The sequence below is a fragment of the Pogoniulus pusillus genome, chromosome Z (assembly GCF_015220805.1).
Source record: "Pogoniulus pusillus isolate bPogPus1 chromosome Z, bPogPus1.pri, whole genome shotgun sequence".
In the NCBI taxonomy this organism is placed as follows: domain Eukaryota; kingdom Metazoa; phylum Chordata; class Aves; order Piciformes; family Lybiidae; genus Pogoniulus; species Pogoniulus pusillus.
Genome location: NC_087309.1, coordinates 117,480,687 through 117,505,192, shown reverse-complemented (window position 1 = coordinate 117,505,192; position 24,506 = coordinate 117,480,687). Strand labels below are relative to the sequence as shown.

The following is a 24,506-nucleotide window of genomic DNA, read 5'->3' as shown; positions in this document are numbered from 1 at the left end:
CATGCAACTTTCTGAAGTGAGAAACGGCAGCAGCCAAGAAAAGCTCTCTGTGGTATCACCAGTCAGTCACAAACACAGATCAGGGGAAGATACAGGCACATTTATAGAGTAGCTACAGCACCACCCAAGTTTTCACATCTCTCTGCTTCTGAGGAGTGAGGTGGTAACTGAAGTGGCATCCTAGCAGGACTTTTGAGGGTGTCAGGGAGTGGCAGGAGTGGGGGGGATGGAGCAAAGCTGGAGGTGGGGAGAGTGAGGCTGGAGGTGAGGAGGAAGTTGTTGGTGATGAGAGTGGTGAGAGGCTGGGATGGGCTGCCCAGGGAGGTGGTTGAGGCCCCATGGCTGGAGGTGTTTGAGGCCAGGCTGGCTGAGGCTGTGTGCAGCCTGCTCTAGGGTAGGGTGTCCCTGGGCATGGCAGGGGGGTTGGGACTGGCTGATCCTTGTGGTGCCTTCCAACCCTGACTTTCTGGAACACTTTCTGTGAGGAGAGGCTGAGGGAGCTGGGGGTGTGCAGCCTGTAGAAGAGGAGGCTCAGGGCAGATCTCATTGCTCTCTACAACTACCTGAAGGGAGGCTGTAGCCAGGTGGGGTTGGCCTCTTCTCCCAGGCAACCAGCAATAGAACAAGGGGACACAGTCTCAAATTGTGCCAGGGGAGGTTCAGGCTGGATGTTAGGAGGAAGTTGTTGTCAGAGAGAGTGATTGGCATTGGAATGGGCTGCCCAGAGAGGTGGTGGAGTAGCTGTGCCTGGAAGTGTTGAAGCCAAGCCTGGATGAGGCACTTAGTGCCATGATCTGGTTGACTGGCCAGGACTGGGTGCTAGGTTGGGCTGGATGAGCTTGGAGCTCTCTTCCAACCTGCTTGATTCTATGACTCAACAATCTCCTTGGGTCCCTTCCAACCCCTGACATCCTGTGATCTGTGTGATTCTGTTATGAACAATCCAAAATCTCCCTCTCTGGAGTCTTTCCAGGCCTGTCTGGATGCGTTCCTGTGTGACCTGAGCTGCACTGTATGGTCCTGCCCTGGCAGAGGGGTTGGACTCGATCCCTTTGTGTCCCTTCCAACCCCTGACATCCTGTGATCTGTGTGATTCTGTTATGAACAACCAAAAAGCTTCCTTCTCTGGAGACTTTCACGGCCTGTCTGGATGCGTTCCTGAGCTGCACTGTATGGTCCTGCCCTGGCAGAGGGGTAGGACTCGATGGATCTCTTTGGGTTCCTTCCAACCCCTGACATCCTGTGATCTCTGTGACTCTGTTATGAACAACCAAAAAGCTTCCTTCTCTGGAGTCTCCTTCTCTAGAGACTTTCCAGGCCTGCCTGGATGCATTCCTGAGTTGGACTGTATGGTCCTGCTCTGTCAGAGGGGTAGGACTCAATGATCTCTTTGGGTTCCTTCCAAGCCCTGACACCCTGTGAGCCTGTGAAAGAGAGCCCTTATCACCCAGCAGAACTGATGTGGAGCTCTGCACTACTCACAGTAATGTCCAGGGTGCATAGGTGGGTGATGCTGAAGATGGCCATTCTGGTGGTGAGGTATGGTAGGTGTGTAGGCTGCTGTCCGACTTCCAGTCCAAGATGTTGTACTATCTGGAAGAAGAGAGGAGTGGGTTGGTTTTTAAGGGGAGTTTATCCTCCTCTCTTTTCTAATCCTCTACATTCTCCTGAACATTTGGAAACTGGTTTTAGGAAAGCTAAGGAGTAGTGCACGTATGTGATATACTCACTGTGATGGTAAGTAGCTGGCTGAGCTGTAAACCCATTCTGCTGAGCTCCTGGCTGAGGCCCTGAAGCAATCTGTAAGAGTCCATCACTATGGCTACCTGTCAATATACTGGGAGGTTGACCTGGTAAAAGAACACACTACCTATTCATGAACGTTCCAAAACTATAACGCAGAGCTCAGCACTACTGGCTAGGAGACGACACCCAGCTGAGGGACACACACTTCTTACAAGCTTGCTTTCAGCTTGCCTTTTTGTTGTTGGTTGTTTGCCTCTTTGGTTTTGTTCTGCCACCCACCAGAGTGTCTTAAGGAAAACCTCAAACCTCCACCAGGGCAATTTTGACTCTGACACTCCTGAGCGTTCCATAAGCACGCAGAGAACTCTGTTTATCAACTGCAGCTTTGTTTGGCTCACATCAATCTCTCTCAGCTCACATCTATCTCTCTTGGCTCATATCTCTCTCTCAGCTCACATCTCTCTCTATCTCCTTTTTTATCCAGCTTGAAAGGCAAGAAGCAGAAGAGAGGTCAGAGGTTTTAGCTGGAGGAGATGAATTCTAAGAGCAGCAGCCAACAACAGGTCCAATAAATCGCTTGTTTACTGCGTTGCTTCTGTACCCAAGGAGGACACTCAAGATTTAGGCAAACTAAAGAGTGTTATCAATAAAATAAGAGCAAACTAAAGAGTGTTATCAATAAAATAAGAGCAAACTAAAGAGTGTTATCAACAAAATAAGAGCTATGTTACTTATAAATAACAGATTAATGAATAATATAACACAGTAATAATATTTCTGTTAATCACATTAACAGAAATATTAATTTCTAGTAAATACATCAACTTACACATTACTATAAATTAAGGTAATTAATAAACACCTATTTATACAACATATTTAAATAAGAGATATGCTATTTGTGAATGACAGGCTTATAAATAACATGGCAACACATTAATATTTGCATTAATTGTATTAATAGAAATATTAATGTGTAGCACTTACATCAATGTATATTAATTACATTCATTTATAGTAATATAGGTAAATTAGCTATGAATAGCACATTTAAATAAGAGCTATGTTACTTATAAATAATATATTTATGCATAACATACTAATCATTAATGTTTCTATTAATTACATTAATAGCAATATTAATTTATAGTAATTATGTCAATGAATATTAACTACATTCATTTATATTAATATAGACAACACATCTATAAATAACATTAAAATAAGAGCTATGTTATTTATAAATAACATATTTATGCATAATATAACATAACCCATTAATATTTCTATTAATTACATTAATACCAATATTAATTTATAGTAATTATGTCAATGTATATTTATGCATAATATAACATCCTAATCCATTAATATTTCTATTAATTATATCAATAGCAATATTAATATATAGTAATTATATCAATGTATGTTAATTACATTCATTTATATTAATATAGACAACACATCTATAAATATTTAAAGAGCTATGTCATTTATAAATAACAGATTTATGCATAACATACTAATCCATTAATGTCTCTATTAGCTACATTAATAGCAATATGAATTTATAGCAATGTATATTGACTATATTCATATTAATATAGACAATACATCTATAAATAACATTTAAATAAGAGCTATGTTATTTATAAATACCATATTTATGCATATTATAACATGATAACCCATTAATATTTCTATTAATTACATTAATACCAATATTAATTTATAGTAATTATGTCAATGTATATTGACTACATTAAAATAGACAACACATCTATAAATAACAGATTTAAATAAGAGCTCTGTTATTTATAAATAACAGATTTATGCATAACATCCTAACCCATTAATATTTCTATTAATGACATTAATAGCTATATTAATTTATAATAATTATGTCAATGTATATTGAATACATTAATATAGACAACACATCTACAAATACTGAAGTAAGAGCTATGTTATCTATAAATAACAGATTTATGCATAGCATACTAATCCATTAATGTTTCTATTAATTACATTAATAGGAATATTCATTTATAGTAATTATCTCAATACATATTAACTACATTCGTTTATATTAATACAGAAAACACATCTATAAATAACGTGTTACTTATAAATAGTAGACATAAATAGTTGACAGAAATATAGACAACACATTTATAAATAGCAGTCAAATAACAGAAGAGCTATTTTATAACTATTTTCAATTAATATAACATATTAATCCATTAATATATGAATCAACTACATTAATTGTTATAATAATTTATACTACTTATAGGTATATTATTTTATACCAATATAGGCAACATATTTATAAATAACATAACCTAGATTAAGATTTGTGTTAACTATATTAATACTTATATTATTAGTAACTTATAAATAACATATCCTCTAAAATACATTACTATTTATATCAGCTATACTAATATTTACATTAATTTATAGTGACTATGAACTTTTGCTAATTGTATTCTACTAATTTGGTGATTATATTAATTTACACTAATATTTCTATTAATTTATAGGTATATAAATTGTTTCTATTGATAAAAAATAATACAATGTAATTATAAATGGCATAAACAATATATGCTGATATTTTAATGTCTATATTAATAATATTATAGCCATTGTATCAACCTACACTAATTGTTTCTATTTATATCAATTAATACAATGTAATTACAAATTGCATAAACAATATATGTTGATAATTTTAATGTTTATATTAACTACATTAATATTTCTATTAATTTATAGCCATTATATCAACCTACACTAATTGTTTCTATTTATATCAATTAATACAATGTAATTATAAATTGCATAAACAATATATGTTGATAATTTTAATGTTTATATTAACTACATTAATATTTCTATTAATTTATAGCCATTGTATCAACCTACACTAATTGTTTCTATTTATATCAATTAATACAATGTAATTACAAATTGCATAAACAATATATGTTGATAATTTTAATGTTTATATTAACTACATTAATATTTCTATTAATTTATAGCCATTATATCAACCTACACTAATTGTTTCTATTTATATCAATTAATACAACATAATTATAAATGTCATATGTAAAAACAATGTATGCTGATATTTTTATGTCTATATTAACTATATTAATATTTCTATTAATTTATAGGTAACATATTGACCTACACTAATTGTTTATATTGATATAAATTAATACAATGTAATTATAAATGCCATATGTATAAACAATGTCTGTTGACACTTCAATGTTTATATTAACTATATTAATACTTCTATTAATTTATAGTTATTATATCCACCTAAACTAATTGTTTCTATTAATATAAATACAGTATGATTATAAATGCCCTACATATATACAATGTATGTTGACATTTTAATGTCTATATTAACTATATTAATATTTCTATTAATGTATAGTTATTGTATCAACTTACACTAATTGTTTATGTTGATATAAATGAATACAACATCATTATAAATAACATGTTTATAAATATGTTGATATATTTATATTAGATATATTAATATTTCTATTAATCTACATCTATTACAGGAATTGACACTAATTGTTTATATTGATATAAATGAATACAACATAGCAATAAATAACATAGTTATAAATAATATGTTAACATATTTATATTTATATTAGATATATTACTGTTTCTATTAATTTACAGCTATTATAGCAATTGACACTAATTGTTTATATTGATATAAATGAACACAACATAGCAATAAATAACATAGTTATGAATAATATGTTAACATGTTTGTGTTTATATTAGATATATTAATGTTTCTATTAATTTGCAGCTATTATAGCAATTGACACTAATTGCTTATATTGATATAAATGAATACAACATAGTTATAAATAACATATTTCTAAATAATACATGTTAACATATTGTCTATATTAATGTTTATATTAATTATATTAATATATTGATTTATAGTAATTACGCCAATTCATATTAAATTCATAGCAATACACACAACATACTTATAAATATTTAACATAAGAGCTCTGTTACTTATAAATAACAGAACATATTAATGCATTAATATTTACATTAATTAATATGACAGCATTTATCTCAACTTACTCTAATTATATTTACATTAATATAAAGAACATTTATAAATACCATTTAAATAAGATAGACATTATTTATAAATAACATGTTTATAAATAACATTACTGATTATATTAATTCCTATCAATTAGATGAATTACTATCAGTTAGATGAATTCCTATCAATTAGATTTAATCCATATCAATTAGATGTATTCCTATCAATTAGATGAATTCCTATCAGTTAGATGAATTCCTATCAATTAGATTTAATCCATATCAATTAGATGAATTCCTATCAATTAGATGAATTCCTATCAGTTAGATGTATTCCTATCAGTTAGATGAATTCCTATCAATTAGATTTAATCCATATCAATTAGATGAATTCCTATCAGTCAGATGTATTCCTATCAGTTAGATGAATTCCTATCAATTAGATTAATTCCTATCACCTAGATGAATTCCTACCAGTTAGATGAATTCCTATCAATTAGATTTAATCCATATCAATTAGATGAATTCCTATCAGTCAGATGTATTCCTATCAGTTAGATGAATTCCTGTCAATTAGATTAATTCCTATCACCTAGATGAATTCCTATCAGTTAGATGAATTCCTATCAATTAGATTTAATCCATATCAATTAGATGAATTCCTATCAGTCAGATGTATTCCTATCAGTTAGATGAATTCCTATCAATTAGATTTAATCCATATCAATTAGATGTATTCCTATCAATTAGATGAATTCCTATCAGTTAGATGAATTCCTATCAGTTAGATGAATTCCTATCAGTTAGATGAATTCCTATCAGTTAGATTTAATCCATATCAGCTAGATGAATTCCTGTCAGTTAGATGAATTCCTATCAATTAGATTTAACCCATATCAATTAGATGAATTCCTATCAATTAGATGAATTCCTACCAGTTAGATGAATTCCTATCAGTTAGATTTAATCCATATCAATTAGATGAATTCCTATCAATTAGATTTAATCCATAACAATTAGATGAATTCCTATCAATTAGATGAATTCCTATCAGTTAGATGAATTCCTATCAGTTAGATTTAATCCATATCAATTAGATGAATTCCTATCAATTAGATTTAATCCATATCAATTAGATGAATTCCTACCAGTGAGATGAATTCCTATCAATTACATTACTTTCTATCAATTACATTACTTTCTATCAGTTGTTATTTATGTTCATACAAATAGCACCTTTATAAGTAACATAGCTGTTATTTAAAAGCTCAGGAGTTTTCAATAGCTGCACTCCTTCCTGACCCAAGTTATTGCTTGTTTCTGATTCGTTCTCCCAAAGAAGAGCGTTTCAGGAACGATCCTCAGCTGGACAGTGAAACCCTACAGGTGATTTCAGAACAGGGCAACAGGATCTGATTTTACAAGGCTTCAGCTCAGCCATCAACACTGATCTGATCAGCAGCCTCACACTTGCACCCTCCAACTGGTGTGGCTAGCAGAATACAACACACTGAAAACTATAAACAAGTCCTTCCCCTCCCCACACCCCCCATCCTCTTGGCTCCAACAACTACAGCACTGATGAGGAAAGGATATTGACTTTAAAGAGGGAATGCTATTAAATGGACTACAGCTTTCCTCTGCTGGAGGCAAACAGAGAGATCACATCTCAGCTTGGCCAGAGCATCCTTAGCTTGATCAACAAAGCTGTCAGCGGGAAGTGAAGAACGTTATCAAAACACTACCCCACCACAATCGACAGTGGATGGCATAGAATCCATTGCATTCAGGCACCTTTGATACTCAAGTGACAGAGAGTACATGAAATGCCTCCAAATCTCTTGGTTTCCCTACACTAGGGCTGCAGGACACTGTCCTTAACTGCTTCACTGTCCTGCTGGAGGGAGTGAGGTGTGAGGCTTGATGCTGATTAGGTGATGATGTTTCTCTTCCACTTGCACCAAAGGCACACAGAAAAGAAACACTGCAACACTCCAATGGCCTCCTGAAAACTATTAATTAAGGCAGTCACTCTGGCAATACAGTGAGCCATTACAAAGCTAATCCAGTTGAAACTGGGAGATGCATTTTATCAGCTGTGGGACATCACACAATGGTCTGAAGCCTCTTAATAATGCCACCCCACAGCATATATCCATCTGATGATTTAATAAAGTGGCAAAATTCTTCATTCCAACAGCAATTACCACACCATCAGCCAGAATGTTTGGTCAGTGGTCAGCTGTTATAACCTGGTATCACTCTGGCATAGCCAAATCAGCCCTGTAACATTCCTACAGTGTCAATCTCACTGAAATCATGACTGAGTCAACCAGGAAAAGCTGCTCCAATCATCCTCAGGATTCAAACCTTCTGTTAACCCTCCCCAGGGGCTCTCTAGACTAAGAGGTTACCACTCCCCAGGGGCTGCCTAGATCCTGAGGTTAATCCACCCCAGGGGCTGCCTAGACCCAGAGGTTAACCCTCCCCAGGGGCTGCCTAGACTCAGTGGTTACCACTCCCCAGGGGCTGCCTAGACCCCGAGGTTATCCCTCCCCAGGAGCTGCCCAAACCCAGAAGTTAACACTCCTCAGGGGCTGCCTAGACCCAGAGGTTAACCCTCAGCTCGGGCAGCCCAGACCCAGAGTTTAACCCTCCCCAGCAGCTGCCTAGACCCAGAGGTTAACTCTCAGCTGGGGCAGTCCAGACCCAGAGGTTAACACTCCCCAAAGGCTGCCTTAGACCCAGAGGTTAACCCTCCCCAGCAGCTGCCTAGACCCAGAGGTTAACCTTCAGCTGGGGCAGCCCAGACCCAGAGTTTAACACTCCCCAGGGGCTGCCTTAGACCCAGAGGTTAACCCTCAGCAGGCTGCCCAGACCACGCTGCCACAGGCTCCACCAGTGCCTCATGGCAGCCTGGAGATCCACTCTGGCCAAACCCAGTGGTCACCTTTTGAGCTCTCCCACTTTCAGTTTAGCATTTGCGCACCCTCTCGAAGATCTTACTTGTTGAAGCCACAGGAATGTTGGGGAAGTTAGTGGTGCTGGTAGTGCTAGCCTCGGTGGGAGCCAGCATGGCTGGGGTGCTATAAGGCTCTGTAGATGCCCTGTTGCTGGGTGGGTGCTGGATGGTCTGGACTGAATGGCCTTCAGCAGAAGACAAGGATGGCTGCCCCTCGTAGTCATGAACGTACTCGTCTTTCACCAGCATGCTTGACGGAGCTGTGGAGAAGCAATCTGGTTAAAACAAGCCAACCCCTGCCTCAGGGCTTTCACTACCAATTGCACTGCCGCTTTTCCAAGCAGTCACAGGGCTACGAAAGCTACCTCCATAAACACTGCTGCAGCACTCCTCTAAATGACAAATAAACACTTCCCAGCCGGCAAGCAGCAAAAGCTGTAAGCAGAACTGGATGGGCAGAGCAAAGTGTTTATTTGGCTGACTGCTCTCAAACAAGCACTTCTGTCCCACGGCAAGGGCTCCTGAGAGCGTTCTGTGCTCCAGCTCATCACCGTGTGATTGGATTTGGTTAATAAAAGGTGGGGAGGGGAAATGCTCTTTTTGTCAAGCACTTGACTGTTTCTGCCGTAGCTAACAGACTAATTCCTGGTCTCTTCAGCAAGGACATAAAGCTCTGATGAAAAACAGAGATAGGTGTAACCCATCAGTGCAGCCCACAAAAGCCTTCCTGCATCCCCTTAAGAGACTCCCATCTCAACCTAAACGGTTCTGTGACCCTCTACTGCACACAGGAGTGTTAAGGAAATGACCACCCCCAAATTAGAAGCACAGCATTAACCCCTAAGCAGTGCAACACTTAAGAGTGCAGCTCCTCACTCAGCACATGCAAGGCAGGGATTGCCCTCCCTGTCCTGAGCAGCACTGAGACCACATTTCAAACCCTGGGGTCAGCTGTGGGTCCCTCACTCCAAGGAGGATGCTGAGGAGATGGAGTCTGTCCAGAAAAGGGCAACAAAGCTGGGGAAGGGTCTGAAGAACAGGGCTGGGGAGGAGCAGCTGAGGGAGCTGGGAGTGTTTAGCCCAGAGGAGGCTGAGGGGAGACCTGGCTCTCTACAGCTCCCTGAGAGGAGGCTGCAGAGAGGTGGGGATTGCTTTATTCTCCCTGGTATCAGGTGACAGAAGCACAGGGGATCGAAAGGGACCTCCAGAGCTCACCCAGTCCAACCCCCTCCCCGCCAGAGCAGGGCCACACAATCCAGCTCAGGTCACACAGGAGCACATCCAGACAGGCCTGGAAAAGCTCCAGAGAAGGAGACTCCACAACCTCCCTGGGCAGCCTGTGCCAGGGCTCTGGGACCCTTCCAGGCAAGAAGTTCCCCTTGTGCTGAGCTGGAACCTCCTGTGCTGTACCTCATACCACAACCATTTGCCCCCTGTCCTACCCCAGGGCACAACCAAGAAGAGGTTGTCCCCTCCCTTCTGAGCCCCCAGCCCTCAGAGATTTATACACATTGATTAGACCCCCTCTAAGCCTTCTCTTCACCAGACCAAACAGCCCCAGGCCCCTCAGCCTCTCCTCAAGAGGAAATGGCCTGGAACTGTGCCAGAGGAGGTTTACACTGGCGATCGGAAGAAACATCTCCAGTGAAAGGGCTCTCAGACACTGGAGGAGGCTGCCCAGAGAGGCAGTCACACCTCCCTTCCCTGGAGGTGCCTGAACAGAACAGCACACCACAGAAATGTGTTTCTGAGGGACGTGGATGGGCAGCAACCTTGGAACAATTAGATAACGGTTGGGGCAAAATGACCCTAAAGTCTTTTCCAGCCAGAACTGTCCTGGGACTCCACACTGCGTCTGGAAGCAGATCACCATCACCACTACAGCTCATTCATAGAACCAGGCAGGTTGGCAGAGAGCTCCAAGATCATCCAGCCCAACCTAGCACCCAGCCCTGCCCAACCACCCAGACCATGGCACTCAGTGCCCCAGCCAGGCTTGGTTGCAACACCTCCAGCCACAGCCACTCCACCACCTCCCTGGGCAGCCCATCCCAGTGCCAATCACTCTCTCTGCCAGGAACTTCCTCCTCACAGCCAGCCTAGACCTGCCCTGCCACAGCTTCAGCCTCTGTGCCCTGCTTCTGTCCCTGGCTGCCTGGCAGCAGAGCCCAACCCCACCTGGCTACAGCCTCCCTGCAGGCAGCTGCAGGCAGCAATCAGCTCTGCCCTGAGCCTCCTCTGCTGCAGGCTGCACCCCCCCAGCTCCCTCAGCCTCTCCTCACAGGGCTCTGCTCCAGGCCCCTCCCCAGCCTTGCTGCCCTGCTCTCAACACCTTCCAGCACCTCAGCAGCTCTCTGCAATGCAGGAGCCCAGAGCTGGACACAGCACTGCAGGGGTGGCCTGAGCAGTGCTGAGCACAGGGGTGGGCACAAGAACCTCCCTTGTGCTGCTGCCCACACTGCTCCTGAGCCAGCCCAGGATGCCACTGGCTCTGCTGCCCACCTGGGCACTGCTGCCTCCTCTGCAGCTGCTCTCTCACAGCACCCCCAGGGCCCTCTCTGCCTGCCTGCTCTCAGCCACTCTGGCCCCAGCCTGCAGAGCTGCTTGGGCTTGCTGTGGCCAAAGTGCAGAACCTGCCCTTGGCCTTGTTCACTCTCATGCCCTTGGCCTCTGCCCACCCATGCAGCCTGGCCAGGTCCCTCTGCAGGGCTCTGCTGCCCTCCAGCAGCTCCACACTGCTCCTAGCTCGGTGCCAGCTGCACACTCACTGCTGCTGCACTCAGTGCCCTGCTCCAGAGCATCACTGAAGACACTGACCAGGACTGTGCCCAGCACTGCTCCCTGGGGCACAGCACCAGTGCCAGCTGCCAGCTGCCTGTGGCACCATTCACCACCACTCTCTGGGCCCTGCCCTCCAGCCAGTTCTTGACCCATCTCACAGTGACTCTGCCCCAGCCAGGAGCTGCCAGCTGTGCCAGGAGCTGCTGGTGGCAGACACTTCTATGTACCCCCTGAGCACACTCAAGTGAAAAGCCCCTCGTGCCACATGAGCTCCCCACGCTCACGTTTAGATACAGCCTCCCATGTATTAAAATCTCTTCTTCCTGCTGCAAAAACAACCCCAGCAGCACAAGGGGAACACTCAGCCTGCATTTAACTGCTGGCTGGTGAGCTTGGAGTGAGTACAACAGGATCATTTTTCAGCAGGCACAGGTTAAGGATGCAAATCACTAGAGAGCAGGCTGCAAGTTAGAGCCTGTTAAGAGTTTGCTGGGGGGATTTTTTTTTTAAGCCATTTGATTTTTTTTGTTCTTGACTACTTCCTATAATGAGCCCCCCACCAAACAAAAAAAAAAAAAAAAGAAAAAGTCCCTCACTGGATTATCCAAATTTCCTTCTCTATGAGTTATTTTTTCTGGAAAGGGGGAAAACAAAACAAAACCTCCACACAAGCAAAAGCAAATCAGGTTTGAAACAAAGCCTTTAGCCAGCCTGCACAATCCAAATGCATCATTTCTGTATGCTGCTCACTGCACATTTAATCTCCCATCTCTCTCATCTTTCAGGGACAGCAAGAACACCCTCTGTGCAACTGCATATTAAACAGGATCCCTACCATCTCCTTGTTAAACTACTTATTAAGCCGTAAGCCTTTCTTCTCCACTCGGTTAATGAGTACCCCCACACAGGTGCACACATGGCTGGGTGTCAGGATGGGCCTTTTTAGCAGCACTCAAAAGAACCCCAGCACGGTGTGGGTGAGAAGGGAGCTCTGCAGATCACTCAGTCCAACCTCCTCTGCTCAAGCAGGGCACCCACAGCAGCTTGCCCAGCAGCACAATGGCCAGGGGGCGGTTGGAAGCTCTCCGCACAAGGAGACGCCACAGCCTCTCTGGGCAGCCTGCTCCAGGCCTCCAGCACCCTCACAACAAAGAAGTTTCATTTCCTGTTCAGATGGCTCCACTTTGTGCCCACTGCCCCTTCTGCTGTCCCCTGGGCACCACTGACAAGAGCCTGGCCCCAGCCTCTTGCCCCTCCACTCCGAGCACTGCTCAGACGCCCTTTGGGGCTGCTCTTCTGCAGGCTCAACACATGGAATTGACTGTATTTGGGGGGAACAAACATGTTTAAGGGTACTTGGTTTCAAATCAATCACTGAAGAGCTAATTTTAAGTGGCACTGGCATCTGCTCTAAGCTGCAAAGTGTCCTTGTGGCACTGCCAATGCTCTGTGCAGATCAAGGAAGGAGCAAATACAAAGGTCATCCATAAAATGCTCTGAAGTTGTAGGCAGATTTCTAGAAGAGACATGTAATCTTCCTGCTCTGCAGAAATACTGCTCTGGTCCCAGGTCAATTCCATCTCTTAGGTCTACCAGCACTTCTGCAAGCCCATCATAGTTATGCTTCAAACTAGAAGGGCATGAAGTGATTTCCCACTGGGATGGGCTGCCCAGGGAGGCACTGTCCCTGGAGGTGTTCGGGAGGAGACTGGATGGGGCACTTGGTGCCATGGTCTGGTTGACTGGATGGGGCTGGGTGCTAGGTTGGACTGGATGATCTTGGCGGTCTCTTCCAACCTGGTTGATTCTATGATTCTATGAAGCAACCCCAGGGCTCTCAGCCTTTGCTCCTCACGGAGATGTTCCAAGCTCCTCAGCAGCTCTGCAGCCTCTGCTGGACTTTCTCCAGTAGTTCCCTGTCTCTCTTAAGCCTTGTCTCCAGTTTGGGCTGCACAGTTCAAGCTGTGGCCTCACCAGGGCAGAGCAGTAGGGGAGGAGAACCTCCCTTGACCTACTGGGCACACTCTCAACGCACCACAGGAACCCACTCTACCATGAGGACTCCTGTTTTTCTGTTCTCCTGGGTTTTAGCAAGCACAACAGCCAACAGAACTGCTTACCAGAACTCTGCAGTGTCAGTCCTGAGAGATCTTTAAAAAGAAGAAGAAAAGGCAGTGTGGAGGATTACACACACAAGAGATCTTCAACAAGGTTTTGAACATCAAGACTATAAATCTCCATTAATTAGTACTACAGATGCTACACATCACCCACACCCTCCACCCCCAACTCTATCACAACACAAGCCTCCATGCCAAGTTATTTCCAGGATCACAGCTTAAACAGGAAGGGCTTAAAGTAAAGCCACAAACTGCTCTTTCACACGTGGAATCAATGAGCAACTCCATTAAGAAGCTGGACAAGAGCATATGAGAGTTAACTGCTAACAAAGATCATTAATGCTACTAAATCCAGGCCTGTTGCTTTCTGCAGCCAGGAGGGGAAATAAAGGAGGGTTTTTTTTCCATTCAATTCCCACTGCTCTACCTTAAATCAAGAGTGGACTTACCGATGCCAGGCGACACTACACGCTCATAATGGTAAGGGTTTACACAGACACTGTCACATTTTAAGTCAAAAGCATACTGACAATATTTAACATGCTTGAGTTCATTTTTATGAAGATCAGGCCACCTCCAAAGACGAGCATAAATCACATGAGGGAATCCCTTGCGACCAGCCACCTGAAAAAGAGGGAAAGTTAAGACACGTTAAGTTGACTTAGGACATAAGAACAGCCCTGAGGAGAGGGACCTGGGGGTGCTGCTAGAGGAGAAGCTCAATAGGAGCCAGTAGTGAGCTCTTGCAGCCCAAAGAGACAAACAGAGCCTGGGCTGCAGCAGGAGTAGTGTGGGCAGCAGGGTGAGGGAAGTGATCCTGCCCCTCTGCTCTGCACTGCTGAGACCCCACCTGGAGTGCTGCATCCAGCTCTGGAGCCCCTGGGACAAGAGGGATGTGGAGATGCTGGAAGGGGTCTAGAGAGGGGCTACAAGGATGAACAGAAGGCTGGAGCTGCTCTGCTGTGAGGACAGACTGAAAGCGTTGGGGCTGTGCAGGCTGGAGCAGAGGAGGCTCCCAGGTGACCTTCTTGTGGCCTTCCAGGATCTGAAAAGGGAGCTATAAGAAAGCTGGGGAGAGACTTCTGAGGGTGTGAGGGAGTGCCAAGATTGGGGGGAATGGAGCAAAGCTGGGGTTGGGGAGAGTCAGGCTGGAGGCGAGGAGGAAGTTGTTGATGATGAGAGTGGTGAGAGGCTGGAAGGGATTGCCCAGGGAGGGGGTGGAAGCCTCATGCCTGGAGGTGTTTCAGGCTGGGCTGGATGAGGCTGTGGCCAGCCTGATCTAGTGTGAGGTGTTCCTGGGCATGGCAGGGGGGTTGGAACTGGCTGATCCTTGTGGTCCCTCCCAGAGCTACGGCTGGGATGAAGTACTAAGTGGTGTCACCTAGTAAGGAGCAAAGCTGGAAGAGGACAAAGACCACCACAACCTCCCTCCATCATCAAAGTATCAACAACAACAAAAAAACCCAAACAGGTGGTGTGAAGTTTACCCAAGTTCTCCGCACAGCAGGGGTAAAATCCTAACAGGGTCTGGTTAAACTCAATACAAAGTTGATTCTTCAAAGAAAGAAAACCAAAACCAAAACAAAAACAAAAAAAAAAGACCTAGATACAAACTGGCAGCAGCAGAATTGGTGCTTAACATTGTACTATGGAGACCTTCCTCACCCTGGAGGATGAAGCTTCAGACTGGAAGAAGAGGAACAAAGGTGCTAAGCTATGCTATAAGGAATTCACAAGAAGGGTGGCAGTACTGAAATAAAAACTAGATCTTGATTTTAAGGTAGGCACAAAGTAGTCAGCAAACAAAGAAATAAGGGAATCACAGAATGCTAAGGGTTGGAAGGAGCCTCTAAAGATCATCCAGTCCAAACCCCCCCGGCTAGAGCAGGACCACCCAGGACAGGTCACAGAGAAAGGCATTCAAGTCGATTCTGAGTATCCAGTGAAGCAGACCTCACAACCTCTCTGGGCAGCCTGCTCTCAGGGCTCTGCCACCCTCACAACCAAAGCTATGCAGGTACTCCCTACAGAGAGAGAGTGATTGGCACTGGAATGGGCTGCCCAGGGAGGTGGTAGAGCGCACACTCCTGGAGGTATTGAAGCCAAGCCTGGCTGGGGCACTTAGTGCCATGGTCTGGTTGATTGGGCAGGGCTGGGTGCTAGGCTGGGCTGGGTGAGCCTGGAGCTCTCTGCCAACCTGCTGGATTCTATGATTCTAAGGGGCACTGGTGAAGTTGAGGCATAGAAAGCTCCATGGAAACATATGAAAAACATTTTTCTCTGTGAGTGACAGAACCCTGAACAGGCTGCCCAGGGTGGGGTTGTGGAGTGTCCCTCTCTGGAGCTAACCAAAGCCTGCCTGGATGTGTTGCTGTGTGATCTGCACTGGGTACTCCTGCTCTGGCAGGGAGGGGGTTGGAATGGATGAGCTGTGGAGGTCCCTTCCAGCCCCTGGCATCCTGTAATTCTGTAACCAGATCTGGTATGTGGCCCTGCTTTTTACTGCCCCCCAAAAAACAGCTGATACAACCTCTCTGGAAAAAGTAACTATGACTAACTACTGCAGCAGCCACCAAATGGGGTTGAAGGGTTGGAGACGCCAGAGAGGAGCTCCTCTTCCTCACTCACTCCTGCACTGCAACAGGCTGCCCAGAGAGGTTGTGGATTCTCCTCTGGAGACTCTCCAGACTCATCTGGACACGTTCCTGTGCACACTACCAAAGGTGGCCCTGCTTTGGCAGGGGGATTGGACTCAGTCTCTGGAGGTCTCTTTCAACCTGTAACATTCTATGATTCTTTGCAGTGAGGGTGGGGAAAGACTGGCATAGGTTTCCCAGGGAGGTTGTGGAGCACAGAAGCACAGGTTGAGGGTGGTGAGACCCTGGCACAGGTTTCCCAGGGAGGCGAGACCCTGGCACAGGTTTCCCAGGGAGGCTGTGGAGCACAGAAGCACAGGTTGAGGGTGGTGAGACCCTGGCACAGGTTTCCCAGGGAGGTTGTGGAGCACAGAAGCACAGAATGTGATCTTTGATCACATTCTGTGCTTCTGTGCTCCACAACCTCCCTGGAGGTGTTCAGGACCAGTTTGACTGAGACCTCTGAGTGACCTGTTCTAGTGGGAGGTGTCCTTGCCTAAGGCATATGTGGTTTGAAGTGGATGAGCTTTGAGATTCCTTCCAACCTAAACCATTCTGTGATTCTCTGACTTCCCCTGATTCTCCTCCAGCTCCACCAGCGGAGGCAAACCTTTTGCTCTGTCACTGTTAGCTCACCTGAAGCCTCCCATCCAGCGTCCTCTGTATTGTGACACACTTGCTGGGGTGAGCTCCGTTGGTGGTGATGGCTGTGATCAGAGAATCCAGTTCATCCTTCTTCTCCTTCAGCTTCTTCACCAGGCTCTCGATGGCGCGCTTGGCAAAGGTCTCGCTCTCCCCGCCCTGGCGATGGCACATCAAGCTGTGGACAATGCTCAGACAAGCATCATTACTTGTTGGTGTGTTGGTAATAGACATATTGTCCATTGGTCACAGCTTTTGGGTGCAGGGGGTGGGGGTTGTTCTTCCTTTCAGATCAAGTGCCAGGCAGAGGGCTGTGATGCTGGTCAGGCTGATGAAGAAGAGATGCTCCAAGAGCTGGGTGCGAGGCCTCTCGGTGAAACCTAGGAGGGGAAAAAGACCTGCGTTAGAATTGGGCTACAACACCCTGCAGAGCACACAGAGGAGCTCCTCTCTCTTCTTAACCTTTCTTTCCCTCCCCTTATTTTTAAAGGTCTTTATTTTTAATTCTTTTTTTTTTTAAGCTTGTTTTTACTTTTTTAATTCAATTTTCCTTTTAATTCTCTTTTCTTATTTTTCATTGATTTTCATTGGATTTTCTATTCTCTTTCAACTTACTTTCATGCTCTTTGGCTTTCATTTGATTTTCATTGGATTTTCTATTTTCTTTCAACTTACTTTCATGCTCTTTGGCTTTCATTTGATTTTCATTGGATTTTCTATTTTCTTTCAACTTACTTTCATGCTCTTTGGCTTTCATTTGATTTTCACTGGATTTTCTATTTTCTTATAATATTCTGTCAATTTATTTGATACTCTCTGATTTTATTTTGGCATCCTTTCTATTTAGATTTTTACTTCCTTTTGATTCACCTTCAATTTTGACTTAGTTTGATTCCATTTTACTCCTTGCTTTCAGCTTTGACTTTTTGATTTCCTCTCTATTTATCTGGATTCCACTTCACCACCTCATTGTGATTCTATTTTGCCATTTTCCTATCAATTTTGATGTCTTTCTTCCCCCTTCCACTCATTTTGATTCTATTTTACCATTTTCTGTCCAATTTTGATCTTTTCCTTCCCCTTTCCACTCATTTTGATTCTGTTTTACCATTTTCCTTTCAATTTTGATGGTTTTCTTCCCCTTTCCACTCATTTTGATTCTATTTTGCCATTTTCTTTCCAATTTTGACATTTTTCTTCCCCTTTCCACTCATTTTGATTCTATTTTACCATTTTCTGTCCAATTTTGATCTTTTTCTTCCCCTTTCCACTCATTTTGATTCTATTTTGCCATTTTCCTTTCAATTTTGATGTTTTTCTTCCCCTTTCCACTTGCTGTGATTCTATTTTGCCATTTTCCTTCCAATTTTGATGTTTTTCTTCCCCTTTCCACTCATTTTGATTCTATTTTACCATTTTCTTTCCAATTTTGATCTTTTTCTTCCCCTCTCCTTTATTTTGATTCTATTTTGTCACTTCCTTTCAATTTTGATTTTTTTTTCCCCTTTCCAATTATTCTGATTCCATTTTACCACTTTCTTTCAAATTTGATGTTTTTCTTTCCCTTTCCATTTATTTTGATTCTATTTTACCTATTTATTCCAGTTTTGCTCTTTTCCTTTCAATTCCCTTTAAATTCCTTTCAGTTTTTCCCTATTTCTTTTGATTCTCTTTTCCTTTTTTCTTTCAATTTTGATTGTTTTTCCTTTCTATTTATTTTGATTCTGTTTTCCCTTTTTCTTTCAATTTTGATTGTTTTTCCTTTCTATTTATTTTGATTCTTTTCCCTTTTTCTTTCAATTTTGATTGTTTTTCCTTTTTCTTTTGATTCTCTTTTCCTTTTTTTCTTTCAATTTTGATTTTTTACTTTTCTTTCCATTTACCTTCATTTTCTTCTGATTTTTACTTTCTTCATTTATTTTTATTTGATTTGCTTAATTTTCCTTTCTTAAATTTGTTGCATTTTTTATTTTATTTTCCAAGAGGATTTTTTTTCCTTTCTTATTTTTTCTCTTTTTTCTTTTTTATTTAACTTTATTTCTATTTTCAACCTAAGTTCAGGGTACTAAAAGCACATAAAAAAACCATAATGCTAAAGCATGTTTAAGACATTTTTTCCCCCCACAGTTTGAAATACAAAATAATCTCTTTTCTCCCCCTCTGGTAACAGCATTTCAGCAGAGATTACAGCTCACACACAGAGCAAAGAAAGATAGGGATGGTGAGGATGGGGCAGCCTCTGGATCAGGAAAGGGTGAAAGTGTGAGAGTGATCTCCCAGCTTCATAGTGCTAGGATGAAACCAAGGGAAAACAGTGACTGGGAATCAAGGAGGCACTGATTTAAGCAGCAGCAGGAATGCAAACCAGCATCGCTGCCACCTTCCTTTAGTAGTGCTCTTCAAGCAGTCCGGCTACATCTGACTTCATGCTTCTCTTTCCCTCATCAGAGAGGTCATGGAATTTTCTAATGCTGTGGATCTTCATGCAGGAAAATCACAGAATTGTCAGGGCTGGAGGGGACCTCGAGGATCAGCCAGTCCCAACCTCCCCTGCCATGCCCAGGGACACTTCACACTAGAGCAGGCTGCCCACAGCCTCACCCAGCTCGGCCTTAAACACCTCCAGGCAGGAGGCTTCCACCACCTCCCTGGGAAATCCCTTCCAGCCTCTCACCACCTTCATGCTGAAAAACTTCTTCCTCACATCCAGTCTGAATCTCCCCATTTCCAGCTTTGTTCCATTTCCCCCCCCATTCCTATCTCTACCTTACAGCCTAAAAAATCCCTCCCCAGCTGTCTTGTAGCATGTTCAGATACTAGGAAGGCACAACAAGGTCTCCTCGGTGCCTTCTCCTCTCCAGACTGAAGAGCCCCAACTCTCAGCCTGTCCCAACAGCCTCATTTGTCTTTGTTTGAATCCAGCTTCTTTTGGATCAAGACAAATTTTGTTTAGCCTGGAGAAGAGGAGGCTCAGGCGTGACCTCACTGCCGTCTGCAACTACCTGCAGGGAGGCTTTAGCCTGGTGGGGTTGGGCTCTGCTGCCAGGCACCCAGCAACAGAACAATGGGACACAGCCTCAATTTGTGCTGGGGGAAGTATAGGCTGGATGTTAGGAGGAAGTTGTTGGCACAGAGAGTTGGCACTGGAATGGGCTGCCCAGGGAGGTGGTGGAGTGGCTGTGCCTGGAGGTATTGAAGCAAAGCCTGGATGAGGCACTTAGTGCCATGGTCTAGTTGATTGGATAGGGCTGGGTGCTAGGTTGGACTGGATGAGCTTGGAGCTCTCTTCCAACCTGCTTGATTCTATGATTCTATGAAACTGAGTGAAGTCACTAAAAAAAGGCACTTCCAAACTGTCTGAAGAACTGCCTTAACTCAACCAAAGATAAGGAGCTAAGTCCCTCCTAACACATCCAGTCTTTAAACCCCACTGATAAGAACCCTCAGTGGGTTACGGTCATCGAGTCTCCCTCCTCCCAGCTAGCACACCTCAGCCTTTGGAAGCTTCATCTAATGCAGAAGGTGGAAGATGAGCTAGGCTGATTTTCCTCAGTTTTATCTAGAAGCAAGAGGACGGAAGGGTTTGTGCCCTGAAGGGAAAGGAGTCTAACGAGGGTCAAAAAGCTGCTTCGGCTCTTCAAGCAGCTCCGGCTTCAGGTAAGTCACCCACAAACTCCATGGTCTCACTTGAAGACGCTGGCAGCAAATACATAGAGCAATTAAGTGAATTATTAATACTTCCTCCAATTTCAACTTCGATACAGCATGTTTTGGGGGGGGAAGGGGAAACAACAACAAACACACACATAGCAAATCCTTCCTCCTCCCTTCATTACCGTAGTTGTAAGGCTGCTTCTGGACTGAAATTCTCCCAAAGGACAACAATCACCTGCAAGTTAGAATAACCTCATTTTACCAAGCTTCTCTCTCAATATTAGGGAGGTTCGTGTTTGGTTTTGTTTTTTCCCCCCTCCCTCCTTGCACCTCAACTCAATAAGGCCTCCTTTAAAAAGTCACACTTTAACCTGCCAGTCATTCTCCATAGCAACCTGCATAAATCTCTAGGAGCTTGCCAGCTAAAACAGAAGAGAACATCATTTTCCTTAAATATAAGCCAGCATGGCAGAGAGAGAGATGCATAAATAATCATAAATAAGGGACTGGAGAAAGCTATCACCCAGAAGAGCTTTAAATAAAGATGCTTAGAATTAGACGTGCAGCTCTATTTTACTACACCTCCAGAACCATGAATGAGAGCTTGGCTCGCTGACTCCCAGAAGATTAAGAGCAAGAAAAGAAAGTCTCACTTAAGTGGAACCATCCTCAGACACACTGAGCCACCCCTCAGCTGCCACCGTGCTCCAGAGGAGCTTCTGACTGCTCAGCTGGCCCACCATCCGTTTAGGATTTGGAAGACCACTACATGATGCTGCTGCATGGGAAGCCAGGAGCCTGCTTTCACAAGCACACTCACATCATAGGAGCACAGAACCAAGCCAGGAGAGCAGAGAACCAAGCTGCAGCGGCAGAGAACCAAGCCGCGGGGGCGCAGAACCAGGCCGTGGCAGCACAGAACCAAGCCAGGGGAGCGCAGAACCAAGCCGCGGCAGCGCGGAACCAAGCCGCGGGGGTGCAGAACCAAGCCGCGGGGGTGCAGAACCAAGCCGCGGGGGCACAGAACCAAGCCAGAGGAGCACAGAACCAAGCCGCGGGAGTGCAGAACCAAGCCAGGGGAGCGCAGAACCAAGCCGCGGCAGCGCGGAACCAAGCCGCGGGGGCGCAGAACCAAGCCGCGGGGGTGCAGAACCAAGCCAGGGGAGCGCAGAACCAAGCCGCGGGGGTGCAGAACCAAGCCAGAGGAGCACAGAACCAAGCCGCGGGAGTGCAGAACCAAGCCAGGGGAGCGCAGAACCAAGCCGCGGCAGCGCAGAACCAAGCCAGGGGAGCGCAGAACCAAGCCGCGGCAGCGCGGAACCAAGCCAGGGGAGCGCAGAACCAAGCCGCGGCAGCGTGGAACCAAGCCAGGGGAGCGCAGAACCAAGCCGCGGGAGTGCAGAACCAAGCCAGGGGAGCGCAGAACCAAGCCAGGGGAGCGCAGAACCAAGCCGCGGGAGTGCGGAACCAAGCCAGGGGAGCGCGGAACCAAGCCAGGGGAGCGCAGAACCAAGCCGCGGGGGTGCAGAACCAAGCCAGGGGAGCGCAGAACCAAGCCGCGGCAGCGCAGAACCAAGCCAGGGGAGCGCAGAACCAAGCCAGGGGAGCGCAGAACCAAGCCAGGGGAGCGCAGAACCAAGCCGCAGGGGTGCAGAACCAAGCCAGGGGAGCGCAGAACCAAGCCAGGGCAGCGCAGAACCAAGCCGCGGGGGTGCAGAACCAAGCCGCGGGGGCGCAGAACCAAGCCGCGGGGGTGCAGAACCAAGCCAGGGGAGCGCAGAACCAAGCCGCGGGGGTGCAGAACCAAGCCAGAGGAGCACAGAACCAAGCCGCGGGAGTGCAGAACCAAGCCAGGGGAGCGCAGAACCAAGCCGCGGCAGCGCAGAACCAAGCCAGGGGAGCGCAGAACCAAGCCGCGGCAGCGCGGAACCAAGCCAGGGGAGCGCAGAACCAAGCCGCGGCAGCGTGGAACCAAGCCAGGGGAGCGCAGAACCAAGCCGCGGGAGTGCAGAACCAAGCCAGGGGAGCGCAGAACCAAGCCAGGGGAGCGCAGAACCAAGCCGCGGGAGTGCGGAACCAAGCCAGGGGAGCGCGGAACCAAGCCAGGGGAGCGCAGAACCAAGCCGCGGGGGTGCAGAACCAAGCCAGGGGAGCGCAGAACCAAGCCGCGGCAGCGCAGAACCAAGCCAGGGGAGCGCAGAACCAAGCCAGGGGAGCGCAGAACCAAGCCAGGGGAGCGCAGAACCAAGCCGCAGGGGTGCAGAACCAAGCCAGGGGAGCGCAGAACCAAGCCAGGGGAGCGCAGAACCAAGCCGCGGGGGTGCAGAACCAAGCCAGGGGAGCGCAGAACCAAGCCGCGGCAGCGCAGAACCAAGCCGCGGCAGCGCAGAACCAAGCCAGGGGAGCGCAGAACCAAGCCAGGGGAGCGCAGAACCAAGCCGCGGGAGCGCAGAACCAAGCCAGGGGAGCGCAGAACCAAGCCAGGGGAGCGCAGAACCAAGCCGCGGGAGTGCAGAACCAAGCCAGGGGAGCGCAGAACCAAGCCGCGGGAGCGCAGAACCAAGCCAGGGGAGCGCAGAACCAAGCCAGGGTAGCGCAGAACCAAGCCAGGGGAGCACAGAACCAAGCTGCGGCGGCACAGAACCAGGCCACGGCAGCAATCATAGAATCACAGAATGGTTTAGGTTGTAAGAGACCTCAAAGCTCAGCCAGTCCCAACCCCCCTGCTAGTTCCAACCCTCCCACTAGAACAGGTCGCCCAAGGCCTCATCCAACCTGGTCCTGAACACCTCCAGATCTTTGATCACATTCTGTGCTTCTGTGATCCACAAGCTCCCTGGGCAACCCTCACTGCAAACAACTTCTTCCTAACATCTAGTTTGAATCTCCCCTCTGCCAGTTTAGATCCATTACCCCTTGTCCTGCCATTACAAGACCTTATCAGTAGTCCCTCCCCAGCCTTCCTGTAGCCTCCTTCAGATCCTGGAAGGCTACTCCAAGTTCTCCTCAAAGCCTTCTCTTCCTCAGGCTGCAGCACCACAACTCTTGTAGCCTGTCCTCAAAGCAGAGCTGCTCCATCCCTCTGATCATCTTCGTGGCCCTCCTCTGAGCTCGCTCTAACAGCTGTATGTCCTTCTTGTGTTGGGAGCTTCCAGTGCCCAAGACAAAGAGGGCAGAGGCTCTCAATCTGTCACTCCCTGGCCCCAAACACCAGAAGTCTCAATAGATTCCACAGATGAGCCAAGCCTGCATGTTCCACCAACCTCGATGCTCCACAAACCCATCTCTTGAGTCACACATACAAGAGGTGCCTTAACACCTTCTTACTACACTGCTCTCATGCGTGCAAATGAAAGCAAAAGGCAGACTCAGAGTGTGGTATTTTCAGAAGACAGCCTTTGAAGCTTGAGGCTCCAGCATGCCCTCAGCCATGGAGTGCTCAGTGTCCTGCTGGCGTGGTGCAACCGTCCACTTGGTGCGAGCATGGAACGTCCAATACCTTCCTTGGGGAGTGCCTCACCCCAGGAGGTGATCACACACGACAGCATCAGAACTACAGTGCAATAAGCAGTGCTAACTCTATGGAGAAAGTATCTTATTACTTTCCTCCACTGAGGAGTATCACAGAAGCACAGCATGGAGGAGGCTGGAAGGGAGCTCTGCAGATCACCCAGCCCAGTCCCCGTGCTAAGGCAGGGCACCCACAGCAGTTTGCCCAGCAGCACAGTGGCCAGGGGGATTGGAAGTTTTCCACACAAGGAGACTCCACAATCTCTCTGAGCATCCTGCTCCAGGCCTCCAGCACCCTCACAACAAAGACACTTATCCTTGTGGTCAGCTGGACCCTCC

General features: G+C 45.5%; 1 protein-coding gene across 3 annotated transcripts in view; it reads right to left on the bottom strand.

The window, feature by feature from the left end:
* SMAD4 (SMAD family member 4) overlaps positions 1-24,506 on the bottom strand; it is a 51,866-nt gene that overhangs the window by 12,899 nt on the left and 14,461 nt on the right. For 2 of the 3 annotated variants that reach the window (XM_064176829.1, XM_064176830.1), the window contains 6 exons: positions 16,998-17,383; positions 14,175-14,349; positions 13,726-13,755; positions 8,869-9,084; positions 1,731-1,850; positions 1,483-1,593 (listed from right to left, as the gene is read on the bottom strand). In XM_064176829.1, the coding sequence (XP_064032899.1) occupies positions 1,483-1,593; positions 1,731-1,850; positions 8,869-9,084; positions 13,726-13,755; positions 14,175-14,349; positions 16,998-17,246 (901 nt within the window). In that variant the 5' untranslated portion in view covers positions 17,247-17,383. The remainder of the gene's footprint in view (positions 1-1,482; positions 1,594-1,730; positions 1,851-8,868; positions 9,085-13,725; positions 13,756-14,174; positions 14,350-16,997; positions 17,384-24,506) is intronic. The other variant, XM_064176831.1, reaches the window with a different exon arrangement.